The following is a 17,798-nucleotide window of genomic DNA, read 5'->3' on the forward strand; positions in this document are numbered from 1 at the left end:
TGTGTGTGTGTGTGTGTGTGTGTGTGTGTGTGTGTGTGTGTATATATATATATATATATATATATATATATATTTGTAAAGACAAACACTTATATTGGTTGTACATGTGGTGCGCGCGTAAATAATTTTACAAAGGATCACTATAAAAGTGTATTGAGATTCTTTGATGGTGGATCTGGGTAAGAATAGTCCGTATATAGGGTATCGCACAAGATACACTAAGTACACGGAGCCTTGATAAAGTTAACAACACTCTAGAATGCTAGGCCAAAATTTCATGTACATACCTCGGGACTCTTCTCTGCTGGCTGCTTGCCCTTCGATACGCTACTGGCCGCCATCTTCATAATGTATTTGTGGGAGCCCCTTGTCGATTAAACCGTGCTTCAGAACCAATAAAAGAAAATTAAATATGTACTACTTCATAGTAGACTTGCACTGGACATGCTATATGTTAGATAATTTAGATAGGTGTTGGTTTGTATTTCGTTGTACTATGAAGACATATCATACTACTCTCACTCTAGAAATATATATCGGTTCCTACTTCGTAGTACTATGAAGCTATATCATATTCTACTACTCTCTAGTACAGGTATTCGCTTGTTTGACGATTTGATTTATATCTGATGGCTGCTTTAATCGTCATATTTGTTTATTTCATACAGTCGGAAAAGCCACCAGTTGGCTTTTTCCTCCAAAAAAAAATAGATTTTCACAAACGTCGAAGGGGCGCCTGAGCCTCTGAGGGTTGAAGCCCTGAGCCGGAGCGGCACTGTCCTAGATACATAAACACGATAAATTCATAGCCTTCTAATAAAATCTCGCATATTTGTTTCCTTTGGTTAGCGGTTTAACGTATATTTATATCGCCTCATCAATATCAGCTGGTTCAAGTAGAACGTAAACGTGTTTTTTGGGGTGTATCAACGGCTTAGCGTTTTTCTGACCTGTATTCCTGGCGGTTCATTTGTAAAAGTTGAAAGTAAACAACGAGCATGAGCATGGCCCTCTCAATGAACAATGAGACTAGTGACGATTCACTCTCTCTCTAGAGTAGCGAGTCCCTACTAGTTGTACATAGAGAGAAAGAGATATAGGACAGGCTAGTCCCGCAATCTTCTTTTTCAGAATTGAAACAAAGGTAGAGTCCCCCATGTTGTAAGAAAGAAAGAAAAAAATCTAAAAACACTATGTGTGAGGTGTACTTGGAAAATGTGAATGTGAGCTGATATACACATCTCTAAAACGCTTATATACTATAAAAAAAAAGCATTCTGTTAGGGGGGTGGCCACGAAACACGCCTTTTCGGTGACCCTTCCACACAAAAAAAACCCCTAAACCCTAAAAATTAAAAAAATTATCCGCAAGATGGCACTTACTATCATCATCGACCACGAGGCGTGCACGCTACCGATGGCTCAAGTGTACAAGTATCCCACGCTTGTCGACATGCTGACTGCGAGCAACCTGGATTTTATTACTGATCTGGAACTGGACTTGTCCGAAACCCCCGTGCGACTGGTTGATTTGACGGGCGAAAGCACCTTCACCGAGGCCAACATTATAGCCCGAGACTACCTGGGCTGCAGGACGGTTGTCGACATTGTCGTCTTCGCATCCATCTGGGTTGTGCAGCCCGAAAGGAATTGCAAGCTCCCCAATCTTCCCGCTGAACTCTTGAACGTGTTTCTGGAAAATATTCCATGAAATTGCACCTGGTGGGCGATGCACATGGACAGGTGCGGATTGCCAAGGTCTTGCCCGGTTCATACGCTAGACTCGGCCGGGGTGCTGGCGTGGCTCGAAATACACTGTGTGAACTGCTGTCAGACGCTCCTGACCAACTCGCCCGCCACCATGTGGTTCGTAGACTCACGTCTCAAGTACTGCTGCACACTTCGATCAGAGTGCAAGCCGCACCTGCGCGCCGCAATGCAGGAGTTTTACGACCTGCCCGAGGGATTGAATGAACAGACCGTCTTGTGGGAGGATGTGGTTGGTATACTGCCTCAACCTGTGGACCTTGCGGACGTGCCGACATTCACAACCCTGTTCGACAAAGGTGCACGGGGCTACCGGTCCATCGGCGTCACAAGGCGGTACAACATGCGCAATATTCTCGAGAGATACTTGCAGCAGTACGGCGACTGGGAGTACGCACGTGGGGCTACGCAAGTGCTGCACATGCAGTCTGTGCAACCGCAGCAGCATGTCCAGTACATCCGCGATAAACGCACCAGGAAGGAACTGTTTGTACTCAAAATCCTTAAGGTTAATTCGAACCCTGAATCTGCCACCTTGGACACGGACCAACTCAAAAAGCTGACTATTGCTCAGCGCGACGCGCTACTAGTCGCCGAGTGGCTTGAGATTCCCCTTGACCACCTCTTCCTGAAGGAATTTAGGGAAAGGGGAACGGTGTCTCCCCGTCGCAGCACGGACAATGCCATCGCGGGATGGTACGGCTGAGAGTCGAGTTCCCCGACCTGGAAATGTCAACCGTCGCCTACGGCGAGTACCAGAAATACGTTGACGCGATCGGCTGTCGACTCGTCGACTTGGCGGTGCTTTTACGTCCAAAAGGTCGATCTGGCTATCACGACAGCCCCGTTGGCGCGAACTCGTACCCGCGGCTGTGGTGGGTGCATTTGTACGACTGGAAATTATCCTGGACTTTGACGGTCTAGCGGATCGCCGTGCGAGGTTGGGATTGGTCGAAGGCGAGGCCGGTCCCACGAAACTGTGGCCGTTCGTGTACGAGAACGACGCCCACGAAATCGATAAGCTGCTGAGTGCCCTCGGACTTATCCGGCGTGCCCAGCTGATCAAGTGCGAGTGCACGGATGGTCACTTTGACGCAGCGATTTCCCTGGTGGGTGTTTTGGGATGTGACGCACACACCACCGCGAATGTCGCGGAACCACCGGTGCTGCGCCTGCTACTCGCCAGCGCCAACACCGTGTGGCCACCGGACCTGGTGGTCCGGTTGGGTGCCTTGCAACACTGGCCCTTTGTGTTTGTTGAGGAGTTCTGCATCACGTCCCCCACCAGCACACTGGACGTTTTGGGTGAATGAACGGGGCTGCGCACGCTGGCAGAGTCCCAGGTTATCGTGCTAGAAACGCCCGATAGTGTTAGGTTGTATGCGGCAGTGTACACGGATCCAAACTTTCAGTTTGCACTCGACAAGATCATCGATGTGGTTCGCGACTACATTGTGGGGGCGGTCGAAGGGCTCTATTTGTCGGGAAATGTGGAAAGGTACGAGCTTGCGTGTGCGGATCAGGCGTACATGGGGTTAACTGACGCGGATGTGATCCAGTGCGTGACACACCCGTGGGGCAGTGCGGAGGATGCGCTGGCCATCCGTGACGCGGACGTTCCGTATGAACTTCGCCGGAGTATGTATCTGACGAGCAGCGCCAGTGTGCCACTTCAAATATTTCGGCTGCAACGCGCACAGCACAAGCTGGGGCTGGCGCCTACCTGTGGCAACTTTTGTTTCTGGGTGCTCGGAATCGAGAACTTGGATGTGATACTAGCGGAAGATTGCAAGAGCAAGTTTTTGGACGAATACACGGACTACCAGCTGCAGTTGCAGGACGCGCTGTACGATAACCGAGATGCGGACGTCAACGCGTTGGGCGCAGTGATCAAGCAGCGCGTATTGGAAGACATTGATGGATATCTACCGCAGTGGCCGTGGCTTGCATCGAAATAAACAAACCAAACCAAAAACTCGCTTCCGCGGGGCTGTGTTATAGGGAACGCAGAGCACAAAAACAGCCACCGAGACATTGTGGTGAATGGACAGGGCTGATGTATGGGCTCAGTAGTTGTTGACTGCCAGGTGGTCCCTCGTTCGCGAGACCCGTCAACTTGTCACAGAAGATCAAGGACCACGCTCGTGATGAAATCAGCGGATTTTCTTGATACCACCCCTCTCATAGGGTGTTCTCCAGTCAACAGCATATTCGGGGCCTGTGGCATGATATTTAAATTGTGAGCATGCACTGGTGACATTCTTTTCGTATATGTGTTCATAAATATTGATTATTTGTTAGAACATAGAAGCTATGTTATAACGACGATATACTTATGACTTATGACCTAAGTGTTACGTATGAGATGAGCGTGGTGTGGTGTCTTCATGAGCATACTCGAGATGGGCACGCTTTTCGTGACTCCGTCACAGCGCTTTACATGTTCCGCCTATCACCCAATAGTGTTTCGCATGCTCTGCCTTCTACGTGATAATGTTGTACATGTGCCGCCTTCTACGTAGTAATGCTACACATTGTCTTGTATGGTGCGAAATAATATTGTCCAACTCAACACCACTCAGGCCGACTATGCAACACGCTTGAGGCTGCGGTTGTTCACCGACTCTCAAGTGTTCATGCAAAGTTCAATGCGGCGTATCCTCAGGGTTGCTCGCCTCTGAGTATGAGTAAACAGGGTGCTCGCCTGTACTCTCAGCATCTAAATAAACATATTGTCTATTCTGTCGACTGGGTGCCACAACTCACTCGTAAAGCTGTGGTTGCTCACCGACTCTAAAGTGCTTACGCAAAGTTTAATGCGCAGTGTCCTCAGGGTTGCTCGCCTCTGAGTTAGAATAAACTGGTTACTCGCCTGCACTCTAAGCATATAGATATATCTGCCATCACAACCAACGCTCGTGTTTTAGCGAAGCCTGGCGTCGTGTGTTCGTTTTTCTATTTCAGTTTTCTCGATCGTGCATATATAGCAATATGCTAGCGTCTGCATTGCTTCGCGTTGTATATGTGCTGTCCTGACGTATTGCATAATACAATACAATATTGGAACGGACCTGGAGTTTAGATTTGTTTTTCAAAAACAAAAAAATTTCTCAGTGGGGAGTTTGGGGACCCACAGCCCCACGACCCACAGACCACAGTCCCACGACCCACAGACCACAGTCCCACGACCCACAGACCACAGTCCCACGACCCACAGACCACAGTCCCACGACCCACAGACCACAGTCCCACGACCCACAGACCACAGTCCCACAGCCTCCGAAAAAATGTCGGGCCAGGCTGAATCCCCAACTAAAGCGTTCGTCCCCAACGACTCCTTGCACAATGACCAATGGAAATTGTATTTACAAAAATCTATCACAGACCTCGCTGCCCAGGTCAATACTCTACAGGCTAACAACCTATTGTCGGGACCGGCCCTACCAACCCTGGACAATATTGGGCCCATCTCCAAAGAGCCTCTGGCTGACGACCAATGGAAATTAACCTTGCACCAAATACTCACTGAACTCTGTGCCAAAGTGAACAACCTCGAATCCGAACTCCGAGACCTTAAATCCTAAACACCTCTAAATGAAGGCACACCCAACACCTTCCGGTTTGGCTCCACAAGCCCGCCCGGATTCTCGACCGTATCTGGCGCTATGCCGCTAACCCACAAATCTTTGGGGGATTCTACTACAAAATAAATAGACCTTAGGTACAACGGCTGCCAAACCACTCGTTCCGCCCACGTCTGATCGCCCAAAGCAATACCCAAATGTTCCAAGATATTGCGTACCAACGACGATCTCCACGCCAACCCTACATACCGGGTGCCGACGACACAGGCGCCACTCTCACTGGCTACTTTGAGAACCTATTCAACTCCACGAATCCATACGTTGTTCCACCGGATACCGAACCCTCCCCAGATGTAACTCCCGCCATACGCCCCGACGATTTAATGCAGGCTATACTACGCTATCCTAATAAGGGGACTGGCCCCGACGGAATCCACATCCTCCTTCTGAAGGCCGCAGTGGAGCGTTCCACCAAACACAGGACACTAGGACGCCCGGACGCCAATAACCCACTGATTAGACTCCTTGCCAAAGAATTCATTGAGCTGCTAAAGGAGGGTACCTTCCCTACCGTCCCGAACTGCACCCTCATGACAGCGCAACCAAAAAAGGCCGATGCAGATATCACCTCTTTCGCCGACTTCCACCCTATCACGCTAACGCAAATAGTCAGACGCATATTTGAGAAGTTTTTCCTCAAGCTGAATACTAGCCACCTCGGCTCTGCAACCCACGCAACCCAAGCTGGCTTCAAATCGCAATACTCCTGCCATACCCAAGCACTGGGACGACGTCTGTCTGGACATTACCAAGACATACAACAAGGTTGCTCTCCCGCGCCTGTGGGTACTCTTGCGTCACGTTAGAATGCCCGAAAACTGGATCAACTGCCTCCGCGCGCTATTTGAGAGGGTTCCTACCCGAGTAACATACCGCTGCATGCTCTCGCATCTATTTCATAGAACAAATAGCATCCTACAAGGCTCAATCGTTGGCCCCCGGCTCTTTATTATCTACATGGATTCTTTGGCTGTCACACTAGCACAACTCCGGCCCGAGCTCCTCCGCTTTTATTTATTTGTCGACGACACCCGGATCCAAGTTCCCCAACCGGTTCCGCTCCAGCCCTTTTTGAATCTGGCCTCAAACAGGGTGTCATCAAACCCCGAGTACGATCTACCAACTTGCGACACGCGGCGCCAACCCTCCGTATAAATGGTGATCTTATTACGCCGACGCTTGCAGATGCCCTTTGTAACACATGTCACTTACCCTTGAAGATGGCTCCCACACATGCCAAGTCTAAACTCTCCAAATACCTGGGTTTCCCACTCTCCAACGGAGTACCAGGGATAAATCTCGCCAGACATATGAAATTCCTGGGTACATCATTGTCTCTGGGTATCGTCTCCTTCCGCGCTTATGGTTTCCATGGCTTCAGCTGGCGACACCCCCGCAACAGATGTGAACATTATTGCCTTGGCTTCACCTATATTGAAGGATGCGCTGGACCCCTTGTTTGAGCGCTATAACTCAGCAATCAATCGAGCAGCAGTCAAATACCCTAGGTTTCCCAAACATCAAACCAACTTACTCCATTTTTGTGGCCTGCTCCCCACGCGAGCATTCGCGGACTACCTCGGAGGTTGCCTGGGACTGCAACTCGACTCAATTGTCAGCACAAACCCACTCACCCCTCTAACGCAACCCGCCTGGGCCCACGACAAACCCTCACTGCGCTTCCCGTACAGTATCTATGCCCACTTGAAGACTGTATACAAAACCACGGACGGGCGTACACCAGACCATGTAGCCCTCCGTCGACGATGTGACGACATTAGAAAGAATTCAACGAAATGCTGGTCCAACAATAATATCGCGGCAATGGCCCGGCGTCAATACTACTACCAATTGGTCATGGGCAAACCGCCAACCTCAGATCGGGACAAAGCCAAACACGACAGCTTCAACCGCTGCTTCGAGCCTACACCAATCCGGCTCTGTGCTATGATTGTAACAAATACGTACATGTTCACATTGCTCGACTACCGCACTGACGGCTGTCTCTGCCCTGTCTGCCCCGATGGCCAAAAAATCACCACCAGCCACTTTGCCTGCATCCAGCAACTAATCCAATGCATCCTGGTAGGCCCAAAACTGCCTCTCATTGGCCCTGATCTCCTCCAGCAACTGCAGGTGCCCCACGACTTACATGGTATCTGGACCCTCCACGAACACCTTGGATCTTTTCTCCAGCATGTGGAACAACCCCTGTACCCACACCCGTCTCTGACATATCAACAGATGCTTCCTATACGCTGTTGAAGTAATACTTCCAAATTTCGGTCCAAACCAATTCATCGCGTCTGTTGGTTCCGTCTACGATACTTCCAATACAGGCAAACCAGCACATACCGAGTACATCTGTGGTCTGGTGCGGCATCGGTTCACCCCCAACCTCGCTCCTCAACCAAATTATGACGGATAACCTGGTCCTGCTTGACATTTCGTACTCTGCACTAACCCATTCCACAGCACTACACGATAAAGACCCGATCCGAACCACAGAGGTGGGTACACTATTTAGTAGGTCAGAGAGCGAATACGTGGCACACTCGATGGTGTCAGTTTTTTGTCAGCACCGGCCTGAACTGACCCAGCGCATATCCTCCATTGTCGACTCACTTGGTCCAAGCTTCAACAGGGAATTTACTGACCACTTCTTCCCATCGATCTTCCCCGAACCACTACAACGGATATGAGAGCCATACCATATGTACAAACATTATAACTTAACTCCTTTGAAATAAATAATATTATCCCTATGAGAAAGTCGGATATATTTCGCGCGTAGATGATGACTCTGATTCCCCCGACTATGAATCACGTAAGGGCCAATCAACGGTTTTATGGCTTTGGTCGTTGCTCCCTGTGCGAGTATCACAACTACGTCCCCAGTCTTAAATTTAATCGGATCAAACTTACGCATCTGATCGGTAGCCTCCGCCAGGGCATCGGCATACCGAATTGGTTTCTGATGAAGTTTTGGTAGAATAGTCTTCTCTAGTTTATCCAACCGCTTCAGCCATCCATCATTCGTCGTAGGAATATATCCAGGTAAGTTATCAGTCATGATTGCAAGCGGAACATGGCAGCAACTAAAATAAATACTGAATTGTGCTGACTTTTGACGCCGTGATATCCTGAGATTCTGGTAGAACATAGGGATAATATTATTTGTTTCAAAGAAGATAAGTTACAATGTATGTACATATGGTATGGTTCTTGAACGGTAGACGCTCATCACACAATTCCGGACAGCCAACACATAATGCGCGCACACATTTGTGAATCTCTTTATGCCGTCGCTCTGCCGCACAGAATTTCTGAGGGCGATACGGTTGAGACGTCTTGTGTATGATCCCGAGTGCTCGCGTAATAGATTTCACGACATCATTCACAAATTGGGTAACTTCGTCATTCTGTATCTTACGAGGAAATGCATGCACACCAAACACCGATACGAACTCTGTCGCCAACGTCTTTTCATCCTCCGCAGGTATCGCCCACAAATTAGAGTTCCCCGACGCCACATCCAAGACATGTGAAATAAATATGTTGCCTATAGTAGATGTTACCGGCATAGGAAGGATATCCATTTGTATGTGATCCCATGGGTACCGTGCGCTAATACTCCTTACAGGATGAAATATCTTCTTCGTTGTATCATTGCCCCAGCACGTACGACATAATTTACGGACCACTTCCGTTATTGGAAGCATTTGGTCCCAAATATGCCCATCATCCTGCATCTGTTGTGCCGTGACTGCCGGCGCCGGATGTCCTTGTTCGTGGAATTGACATGTCAACTGTACACGACGAATAGCTTCCTCATGTCCTGGATGATTAATGACCGTAGCACCCGCATATATTTCAGGACTTTGTTCGGCGATCCGCGTCTGTTTCGTCATCGTTGGCTGTGCTCACTTTTCTTGATAACGTGTTCTAGCGTTTTCACATACAGGTGCCTCCAGACCTAGATCACACCAAACCGACAGATTAACGGTCCAATACGTACCACGATTGAATGATCCTACGGGTACTTACCACAAGCCTGCGAGCCGTGTTTTAAGAACTTGTGAACCGTGCGCGGAATAAGTAGCGTCAGAAACCACGGTGCTAGTGTGTTCAACGGTAAACATATTGTTGCAGACGCCCTGTCATCCAGCACCTTACGCAAAACCTTTGTTTTTTTTAAACGCCCCTCCAGCCTTGTCGTACGACCAGTACTGTCGGAGTTGAGCGTTGTGACTCGATGCAAAGGCGTCTACATCGATAAGCCCAAAATATTCCTGGGCCTGGTCAAAGAAATCCAGATACAGTTTCAAGCATGATGTATAGAAAACAGCGGGGTAGTTGATATCCGCCGTTCCCTCATGAACACGACCCCGCATGTCTGGGTCCTTGTGTAATAGGATGTGGTGCCACCGCTACATCATACTATTCAATTTCAGCTGAGTGTTCATGTATATGGGAGCCTTATGATCTGTGTGGACGGTAAACCGCTGTCCGATGCGATGGTCATGAAAGTGAACCAGAGCATGGGTATGTGCTAACAGAACCTTCATAGATGTTGCATACGTTTGCCGTGCCTTGTTGAGAGTCTTTGAGAAGAGCATCAAGTAATGTTTGCGTCCGTCACTCATTTGAAACAATGCTCCGCCAATAGCATAATCGTTAGCGTCCGTTTCCAATTCAAGTGATATACCATCAACTGGAAAGTTCAACCGGACTGCCGACTCGATAGTCTCCTTCATTTGATCCCATGCCAATTGATGTTCTGGTTTCCAACGATCCCTAATGGGTTTCTTTGGCTTAAGCTTAAAAAACGTTCGCAGTGGAGCCACTTTATATGCAAAGCTAGATAGATGCTCGTGTAAACAATTTGCTAACCCAACCGCAGATGCGATATCCCTTTGACTCCGTGGAATTGGCCAGTCAATTAATCGTTGCTGTTTCTCATGATCCACGTCAATCTCTTTAGCAGATATCTTCTTTCCCAAGATCATCACCTCTCGCACAAAAAAGTGACATTTCTTCTGATAACGTTTTTGAAGTTATTCTCCGTCAGGTATCGAATGACCTCTTAGACCGTAGCGATGTGCTCCTCGTAGTCAGACACAATTATCAGATTATCGACATAGCATTGCACGTTCAGTCTCGCCATCAAATTGCTGATGGTACGCTGATGTGAGCGCTGTCAACTCGAATGACGCCGACGTAAACGAGTATTGCTGACTATCCCATGCAAACGAAAATTTGTGCTGCGAGTCCACGTGTACCTGTAAACGATGGTATGCGGCCGATGAATCTAACGTTGTATAGGAACGCTTGCCCCTCAAGTTGCTGATAATCTCATTAACCTTCGGGAGCATAAACTGGTCTCCTGAAATAAGAGCGTTAATCTGTCGTGAGTCCAATCACACAAACTTTGATAAGTTCTCCGGATGGTGTAAAGACCGCCAACAATGGAAGGTTGACAATCGACGCGGATGTTCGACGATTGGTGACCAACTCGTGTTCCCATTTGCGTTTTTGCTTCGTTACATGTGGTTTGTACTAGCCTGATACAAAGCTCCTTGTCTGCCTACGTAAGCCCAGCAATTGATCTCGAGGTATATGTAGTGACACTTCACTACCCGGTAATGTACAGCGAGCCGCATCTAAAATTGTTTCATTAGCGTCCAGATATTGTCGTAAACATTGTCGTATGTCAGCTGGCTCGGACAAGTCTGGGACCATTCGAAGATTGATCGGTTCGAGCAGTTCATCCATAACATTACGATTAACCTCCGGGAAGGGAGATACTAATCCAGTTAAATCTAATCCCAGCTCACCCAGAATACCCATACCCAGTAATATATTAATGTCATCTGATAGGTTCATAAGTTCAAATGTACAACCCTCAGTGTTAGTTGACCCGTATTGTGCCTTCGTTGATCGTGTCTTACCCAAACGTGGAGTCCGGAAGGTTTTGTCCGCCAAATAAATGTAGCTGTCCTTAACCGGTGGTGTGACAGATAACTGTGCCTTAGCTGCGGATGCCTAAGTGATGATCGAGCGGCTCGCCTCGGTGTCAATAAGGGTGCGCATGTCATGGCCTTCACTTGTAAAATAACATATACACGGTTGTCGGCAGGAATAATTTATCTTCTACTGGAAATATTCTTTTTACCATACGACCAAAGGACATGCACATGTTCACATCAGGCACCCCAGCCTTTCATTCCGAATCTGTTCCAGCTTCCCAACCGTCTGGTGATTGCTCGTCTTCCATCATCTCATCGTCACTCTGCGCATACGACTCGTCGACCAAGTCATGGATATGCGTCACTTCAGTCTCCCCTGTCTCAGCTGGTGGTTGATCAGGCAGTTGATCACCGTCCACTAAGTTAACACGAGGCCGGCCTGTGTCCCACGCGTCGATATGCTAGATGCCTATGTACGTTGTAAAGTAGCACCACCTTGTTGTGTCCGGTTACCCGGGTTGGTCTGGACCGGTAGTCGTTGTAGTTTAGAACAGCGGCTTGTATGTCCTGGTCCCGGTGGAATGTTCTGCTTACACGACCGACAACGAAAACATAGATTCGATGTAGGCGGTGTATACGGTTAGCGCGTGTATTCGCATCCGTACGTAAATACGAACGTAATCGTGAGTTCCCCGGAATCTGTTGTGGTCGCGAAAACTTTTCCTGACGATTTTCTTGTGCCTTATCAATGTTCAAACGAAATATATCACGCATCTTCTCATATGAATAGTCCCGCCAGAGTACCACGGTATTACGCTCCACCCGCAGCTTGACGTATATTGTTGAGCATCCCATGATTGCGGTATACCTGTAGAGGGTTCCCATACTGTCGTATTATCATGCTCTACTTTGCGTTCAAATTCACGAATCTGAGTATTAAGTGGTACCGTTGGTTTCAAGCTTCATGCACGCTAACACCTGTCTGTATGCATTATCCTCCAAATCCTGTTCTTGTTTGCATACAATAAAGGCAGTGGCGTCTTCAAATGAAATAGATTGTAATTTCTTCTAGTTCTCAACAATAAAACCCAATAGCACCTTACGAGCCCCTGCTTGCTGTAAAGCTCGGTGTAACCCCATTTGTATATGAATCGGTTCTAGTTTGTGGAAACGCGCATTCTTATGCCAGTCTGAGATAAATACATGCAATTGTATCTTCTGCGGGTTATCCAAATAATAGCTGCCCTATGGATTAGGCGGCCATTGCCTGTGGGTCTTTTAAGTAGCGATCGTAATGACTAGGAAAATGTTTGCACCATGCCATTGTATCAATAGGGACATTCGCAGTCTCCTGGCAATTCTCCTTTAACTCTTTTGGTGAGCGTGGGCAACTGTGACGTTGCAGCTTGTCACAAAATAAGTTCGCTACCACTTGACTTTAGTTAAGCTGTTGCCGCGGAGATTTTATAGCTCTGCGGAATACATCTAATGAACGCTTTGCCGACGGCGATAAATTTTGAGGAGTATCCATGTCCGAGTGCAAATCCGCTGGTTCATCGATTCCCGAGTCCGACTCGAATCGCAAAAGTAAGTTGGTATCATATCTGGGGTCGGAATTTCTTGTGCTCGATCTTGAGCGTGTCTCAACATCCGCTCTCTACGAGTAACGTGCGCATTATCGTACGCGAGTCACTTGATGTACGGTCTACGTGCGGTCAATTTTACGCTTCACTGGGCTAACTTGTTTCTTATTGATAGCCACGCTGCTAGGTAACTGGTCGGTTGTTGCTGTCTCGCCTGCGTTGGATATTGATGAATCTAAAGTGGTTGCGATGTTGGTCTTACCTGTTGCTCAAAGTGATCATCACCCGATGTTGTCTGCATCATGTCATTGGACGTAGATGTGTCGATATTCGCCATTGAAAATTCTCAAAGTTGTCGGAGTTGCTCACGAATGAGGTGAATAACTTCCGTGGCCTCCTGCACATGCGTCATTGTTCTCAAGTGTCCGTCCTGATCAGAAACCCATTCCGGATCTTGTTTAACCTTACACAAGATAGACATCGAATATTGGGCCTCCGCAACCAAACGGACCAGTGTCACGTGGATTTCTGCCTTCATTTCATCTTCGGGTGTCGGTTCCTTAGCAAATGCTGTTTCCACCTTAGTGCACTTTACGGGCAATCGGCGAAGAGCTTCAAGCAACCGTTTCAGCAGCCGGTCACAAGCATGCTGACCTATCTTAGGTATCGATATCGTACTGGGTCCCTTCATTACTGCAAGTAAAAATAAACTTAACCATATCGACTCCGAGCTAATTTAGTCTATAAAGAAAGTAGTATATTAAATGCAGTATTTCGGTCACTTAACAATGTGATCTAAACCGAGTAACGCTTAGTAAAGAGTGTTAAGTCTGAAATAAGTGAATTCAGTCAGAAGTGCCGTCATGAACGGCGCGTCTACTGTATTTATTAATCACGTTCCTATGTGGTGCGAGATTTCTCTAACAACGGGTGATTGTGAAAATACCCGTATCTATGGTTTTCGTCTCCTAGTTACTAAATTGTGATGACATCCGATGAGTCATCATTCTCTCTCACAAGTTTCTATATTCCACTTTCTGGTCCGGTCTCTCGGTCCGGTCCTGAAATAATCCCCTAGATCCGGTCCTCTGGTCCGGTCTAGGTCGGGCCCTCTGGTCCGGTTCTAAATCTCCGTCCAGGGTATTTTTTTCTCAGCAGTGCCTGACGATCTGCCGAAATGCTCTCTGGTGTTGGTAATGACAACGATACTCTCGGCTTCGTTTGTGGTGTTGTCACAGTACTGTCTGTTGTCGGCGTGAAGGTCTGTGTGATCGGTGAATCGTGTAGAGCCTCATGTACGAACTATGTATTCTGTCGCTGAGTATGAAGTACTCCTCCCAAACATACTCGCCTATTCGCCAGTGCGTCCTGATCATGAGGGGTTCGTTGCACTTGTTGCTGTTCGTTAATAAAATCCGTAAACAGCGGTATCTCCTTTAAGGAGACCGATGTCTCATTATCTAATAGTACAATTGGGGATTGATATCCTGTCCCTTTCATCCTCAGACAACTCCAGTGACTGCAAGCGCTTCAACCGGTGTTCGTATCTCTCGAGAAACTCCTACTACTGTCTCATCAACTGCTGTGTGTTGACTGTCGCTCCTGTCTTATTTACGACTGTCGACGGCGCTGTTTTGGGCATTTCAGTGGGCATTTCGTTTCTCGGTCTACTGCCTGTCTCGTCTCCTGCCTTCGAGCTTGCGTCACCTCGTTAGCTTGCCCCTCATGTGGCGGTGTGAGTGGAACACTCGTTTGCCGCTGATGGGTCAAGAATTCCTGTCGTAGGATCTCCTTGTTCGATTGTAATTCATCCGTCTGAGTTCTCGATATCCCTGAAGTACGTGGCGAGATTGAAGCATATTGGGGTTCACCCTGCTTCGATTCCTGGCGTTTAGTACGTCGTGGCTCCAAACCCTGACGCTCCCGCGTCTCTGGTGCCAGTTGTTGTTGACGCCGACTTTGGCGGATAGATGGCATGGTGGTCAATGATGTTCCTACTGTTATGTGCTTGACTGCAAATCGTAAAGTTGTGACCCTTTCCGTTGTCGGTCGCTTATACTTATACCACCTCTACTGTATGATATGGGTGTGTACTATCTTCACCAGTTTCTTTTATGCCGGGTTGTGCCTCATATCGTTTCGTGTTGGCTTCAATCCTATTCCTGCATCCGAGGCATACTCCCGTACCTCGTGCTTACTCTCGGCATCCAGACTTACTCTCATGTCGCGTGTCTACTCCTGTGGTTACTCTCGTAATTACTCTCGTACGCTCCTTCATTCTACTTCAAAGATACGTATGCTTCCCTGCTCGTCTAATCTGCACTGTTCTTGTCCTTCACCTACTCCATCCATCTTCTAAATATGAGCTATATTCGTTCTTGTTGATAGTCTCTATGGCCCTTGTAGTCCCATGCAACTGTCCTTCCATGTTACAAAAACCCTAAACCCTAAATTCTCCGTACCGTGCCTCATGTCTCTGTACCGTACCTCATGTTTCTCCGTACTGACAGCATTCTAAACGTATCTATCCTTGAGTTACATGTTCCTCCTAACAGTCTCGCAGATTATCCTGTACCTGGTTCACGAATCGTTCTGCACCCATGCTCCATTTCCATGTATGTGCTATTCCTAGGCGTCCATCTTCCATGTGCATGTATTCTTTGCGAGTACATATGTATGCACCCCTTACACTATGTATATCATATATGTTCTCCTTTCTGCCTTGTTAATATACTCTCTTAACATTTGACACATACACTGGTTAGTACTTAGTGACCCAAACTTCTTTTCTATCGGATACCATGTGTCACTCCATTGCATGTCGTCCTAAATTCGCTTCCCGTGTATTCGAAGTTTTCAGTGACTTACCAGCCTTATTACTTCTTGCTTACCTTATGTATTCATTCTTTGTCAGGATGCTTTATCGTTGTCTTCGGGACCTTCAACTCTCCCTGATCGTCTTCACTTGGAATATTTATATTTGCCAGCAACCTTGATGCATCATTTGTGTTACTTCCCATGTGTGTTCGACTTCCTCGCTTCGTGTCTGATTGATTCTCCAGTAACCTCGCCTGTTGTTGATCCTCTGTCTGCTCATCATCCACATAGGTTAACCATTATTTTTATTATGTTCTTTGTATTTGTATTAGTCATCGTCGTATCGCCTGATTTATATTTCAGTTTCATGGTCTTCCATGCTCCGTTGTTGGGGCCAAATCGTCTCTTCCTCTTGGCGACTCTACTTTTCATTCGCTGTCACTACTGTTCGATAAAAGTGATGGTATACTTGTTTCACTGCTGTACATCCCCCTATCAGACGACCCTTGCCCTAGATCGTCTATGCATCTTTCAATTATCGTCATGGGTAGATTCGACCAAACCATCAGTTCTTCTTCTGATATATCAACCAAAACATCGTCGTTTTAATCTGTACTAATATTGTACCTTTCTTTGGGTTCTTGTCTAGACTACTAGTATTTGAATCTCGAAGATATTCAATCCCTAACCAATCTCTATCAGCTAGTTAAACATGTAGCATAACACATTTCAAAAACTAAATCTCAACGTACTCCTCTCTACAGAGGTTAGTCGTTGGTTATTTATTGAATATCTTTGGTTCATAAAACCACGTGTTTAATTTCATCAGAAAACTTATCATTTAAAACCTAAACCTAGTTTACAAATGCTATCAAAAAAAAATCTAGTAGCCCTAATCCTATATTCCTGCCCACATCAGGAACAGGAATATCCTAACTCGGCCAGTGATGGGTTAATTGAAGTCGTAAAAAAAGGCCAATGCTCCGGAAATATTCACTTCCAGTAACCAAGTATACCCATCCGGAGAGGCTCAGTTCTCTTCAATACTCGACCGTAGGTCGTTCATCAAGGTGATGGATCGCAGGAGTACTTACTGCAATGTACAGTTGGGGAGCGTACCTAGATGCATGAATCAAACATCACCGATGCTAATGTTCTTACACTATACCGACAACGCATTCGGCGCAAGCGAAGACAATCAAGGCCGACGAAATCAACAGCAACGAGCACTGATGAACATCAGCGAGTCACAGGAAGCGCACGAGGCGGGGAACTTAGCCAAGTTCCACTGATACCAAGGGATACTCCCACAATTCTCACTTTTGAAGCATGTTCCGCCCACACGCCAGAGGGATAAAGACCAAAGACTCGGTAGTAGCGCCATCGTTGAGATACGTTTTCCTAAGCCAAGTTGAGATCACCCTAGACCACAGGTTAAGACAGACTCCGATGAGCGTAGTTTAGAACTCCCGTCATAGTATAATTAACTAGGTGATATGTAAGAATAGATAACGGTAACAGGTTTTTCATTTTATTAAGACCCCATAAGGTACTTTTTTTCCCTGTACAAAAATACCAACCTCTAGATAATCCAGAACTGTAAGATGTCACTTTCCATTCCTCGCAGGCTCAGAAGTATATAGTTAGGGGGTTATAGCATCTAGGGATCAGATCATCAGAAAGCCAATCCAACCCAAACCCAAAGAACCAACAAATACTAAGTTTTGGGTCCGGAATCATATACTCCTGATATTAGAGTCATCAGAAACGTTAGCGGTAGAACCAGTACGAAAAACCGGGTCTGCGCGTGTGAGAGAAACAGTCGAGTAGAAACCTGAGTCTAGTGAATTAGAAAACACAAATTAAAGACTCAGTCCAGTCCTCTCAGACTAGGAGCTTTCCATAAATGAGACAATCGTACTCGAAAAGGTTTCCTTTGGTTGTATTTTTCAACTACTCTTTATACAATATGAATATGTATATACTAGTTCCCTTTATATATATATATATATATATAT

At 46.9% G+C, this 17,798-nt stretch overlaps 7 protein-coding genes across 7 annotated transcripts in view; 3 read left to right on the forward strand and 4 right to left on the reverse strand.

Moving 5' to 3' along the window:
- Positions 1-603, reverse strand: part of SARC_04353 (hypothetical protein) — a gene marked incomplete at its 3' end in the record, with an annotated part of 1,934 nt that extends 1,331 nt beyond the window's left edge. The window contains exon 1 of the mRNA XM_014301814.1: positions 288-603. Within this exon, the coding sequence (XP_014157289.1) occupies positions 288-347 (60 nt within the window). The 5' untranslated portion in view covers positions 348-603. The remainder of the gene's footprint in view (positions 1-287) is intronic.
- Positions 604-1,372: 769 nt separating this feature from the next.
- SARC_04354 (hypothetical protein) lies at positions 1,373-1,711 on the forward strand (the record flags this gene model as incomplete). The annotated part of the gene is made up of 1 exon (XM_014301815.1): positions 1,373-1,711. The coding sequence occupies one exon, from the start codon at positions 1,373-1,375 to the stop codon at positions 1,709-1,711; it is 339 nt and encodes a 112-aa protein (XP_014157290.1).
- A 24-nt stretch (positions 1,712-1,735) lies between these two features.
- SARC_04355 (hypothetical protein) lies at positions 1,736-2,473 on the forward strand (the record flags this gene model as incomplete). Its single annotated transcript, XM_014301816.1, has 1 exon — positions 1,736-2,473. The coding sequence occupies one exon, from the start codon at positions 1,736-1,738 to the stop codon at positions 2,471-2,473; it is 738 nt and encodes a 245-aa protein (XP_014157291.1).
- Positions 2,474-2,496: 23 nt separating this feature from the next.
- Positions 2,497-3,725, forward strand: SARC_04356 (hypothetical protein; the record flags this gene model as incomplete). The annotated part of the gene is made up of 3 exons (XM_014301817.1): positions 2,497-2,568; positions 2,610-3,072; positions 3,157-3,725. 3 exons carry the CDS (start codon positions 2,497-2,499, stop codon positions 3,723-3,725), a joined length of 1,104 nt encoding a protein of 367 aa, XP_014157292.1.
- A 9,093-nt stretch (positions 3,726-12,818) lies between these two features.
- Positions 12,819-13,300, reverse strand: SARC_04357 (hypothetical protein; the record flags this gene model as incomplete). Its single annotated transcript, XM_014301818.1, has 2 exons — positions 12,819-13,037; positions 13,226-13,300. The coding sequence occupies 2 exons, from the start codon at positions 13,298-13,300 to the stop codon at positions 12,819-12,821; spliced, it is 294 nt and encodes a 97-aa protein (XP_014157293.1).
- A 9-nt stretch (positions 13,301-13,309) lies between these two features.
- SARC_04358 (hypothetical protein) lies at positions 13,310-13,654 on the reverse strand (the record flags this gene model as incomplete). The annotated part of the gene is made up of 1 exon (XM_014301819.1): positions 13,310-13,654. The coding sequence occupies one exon, from the start codon at positions 13,652-13,654 to the stop codon at positions 13,310-13,312; it is 345 nt and encodes a 114-aa protein (XP_014157294.1).
- Positions 13,655-14,574: 920 nt separating this feature from the next.
- Positions 14,575-14,940, reverse strand: SARC_04359 (hypothetical protein; the record flags this gene model as incomplete). The annotated part of the gene is made up of 1 exon (XM_014301820.1): positions 14,575-14,940. One exon carries the CDS (start codon positions 14,938-14,940, stop codon positions 14,575-14,577), a length of 366 nt encoding a protein of 121 aa, XP_014157295.1.
- Between the last annotated feature and the right edge of the window lie 2,858 nt (positions 14,941-17,798).

Source organism: Sphaeroforma arctica (assembly GCF_001186125.1).
Source record: "Sphaeroforma arctica JP610 unplaced genomic scaffold supercont1.241, whole genome shotgun sequence".
Lineage (NCBI taxonomy): Eukaryota > Ichthyosporea > Ichthyophonida > Sphaeroforma > Sphaeroforma arctica.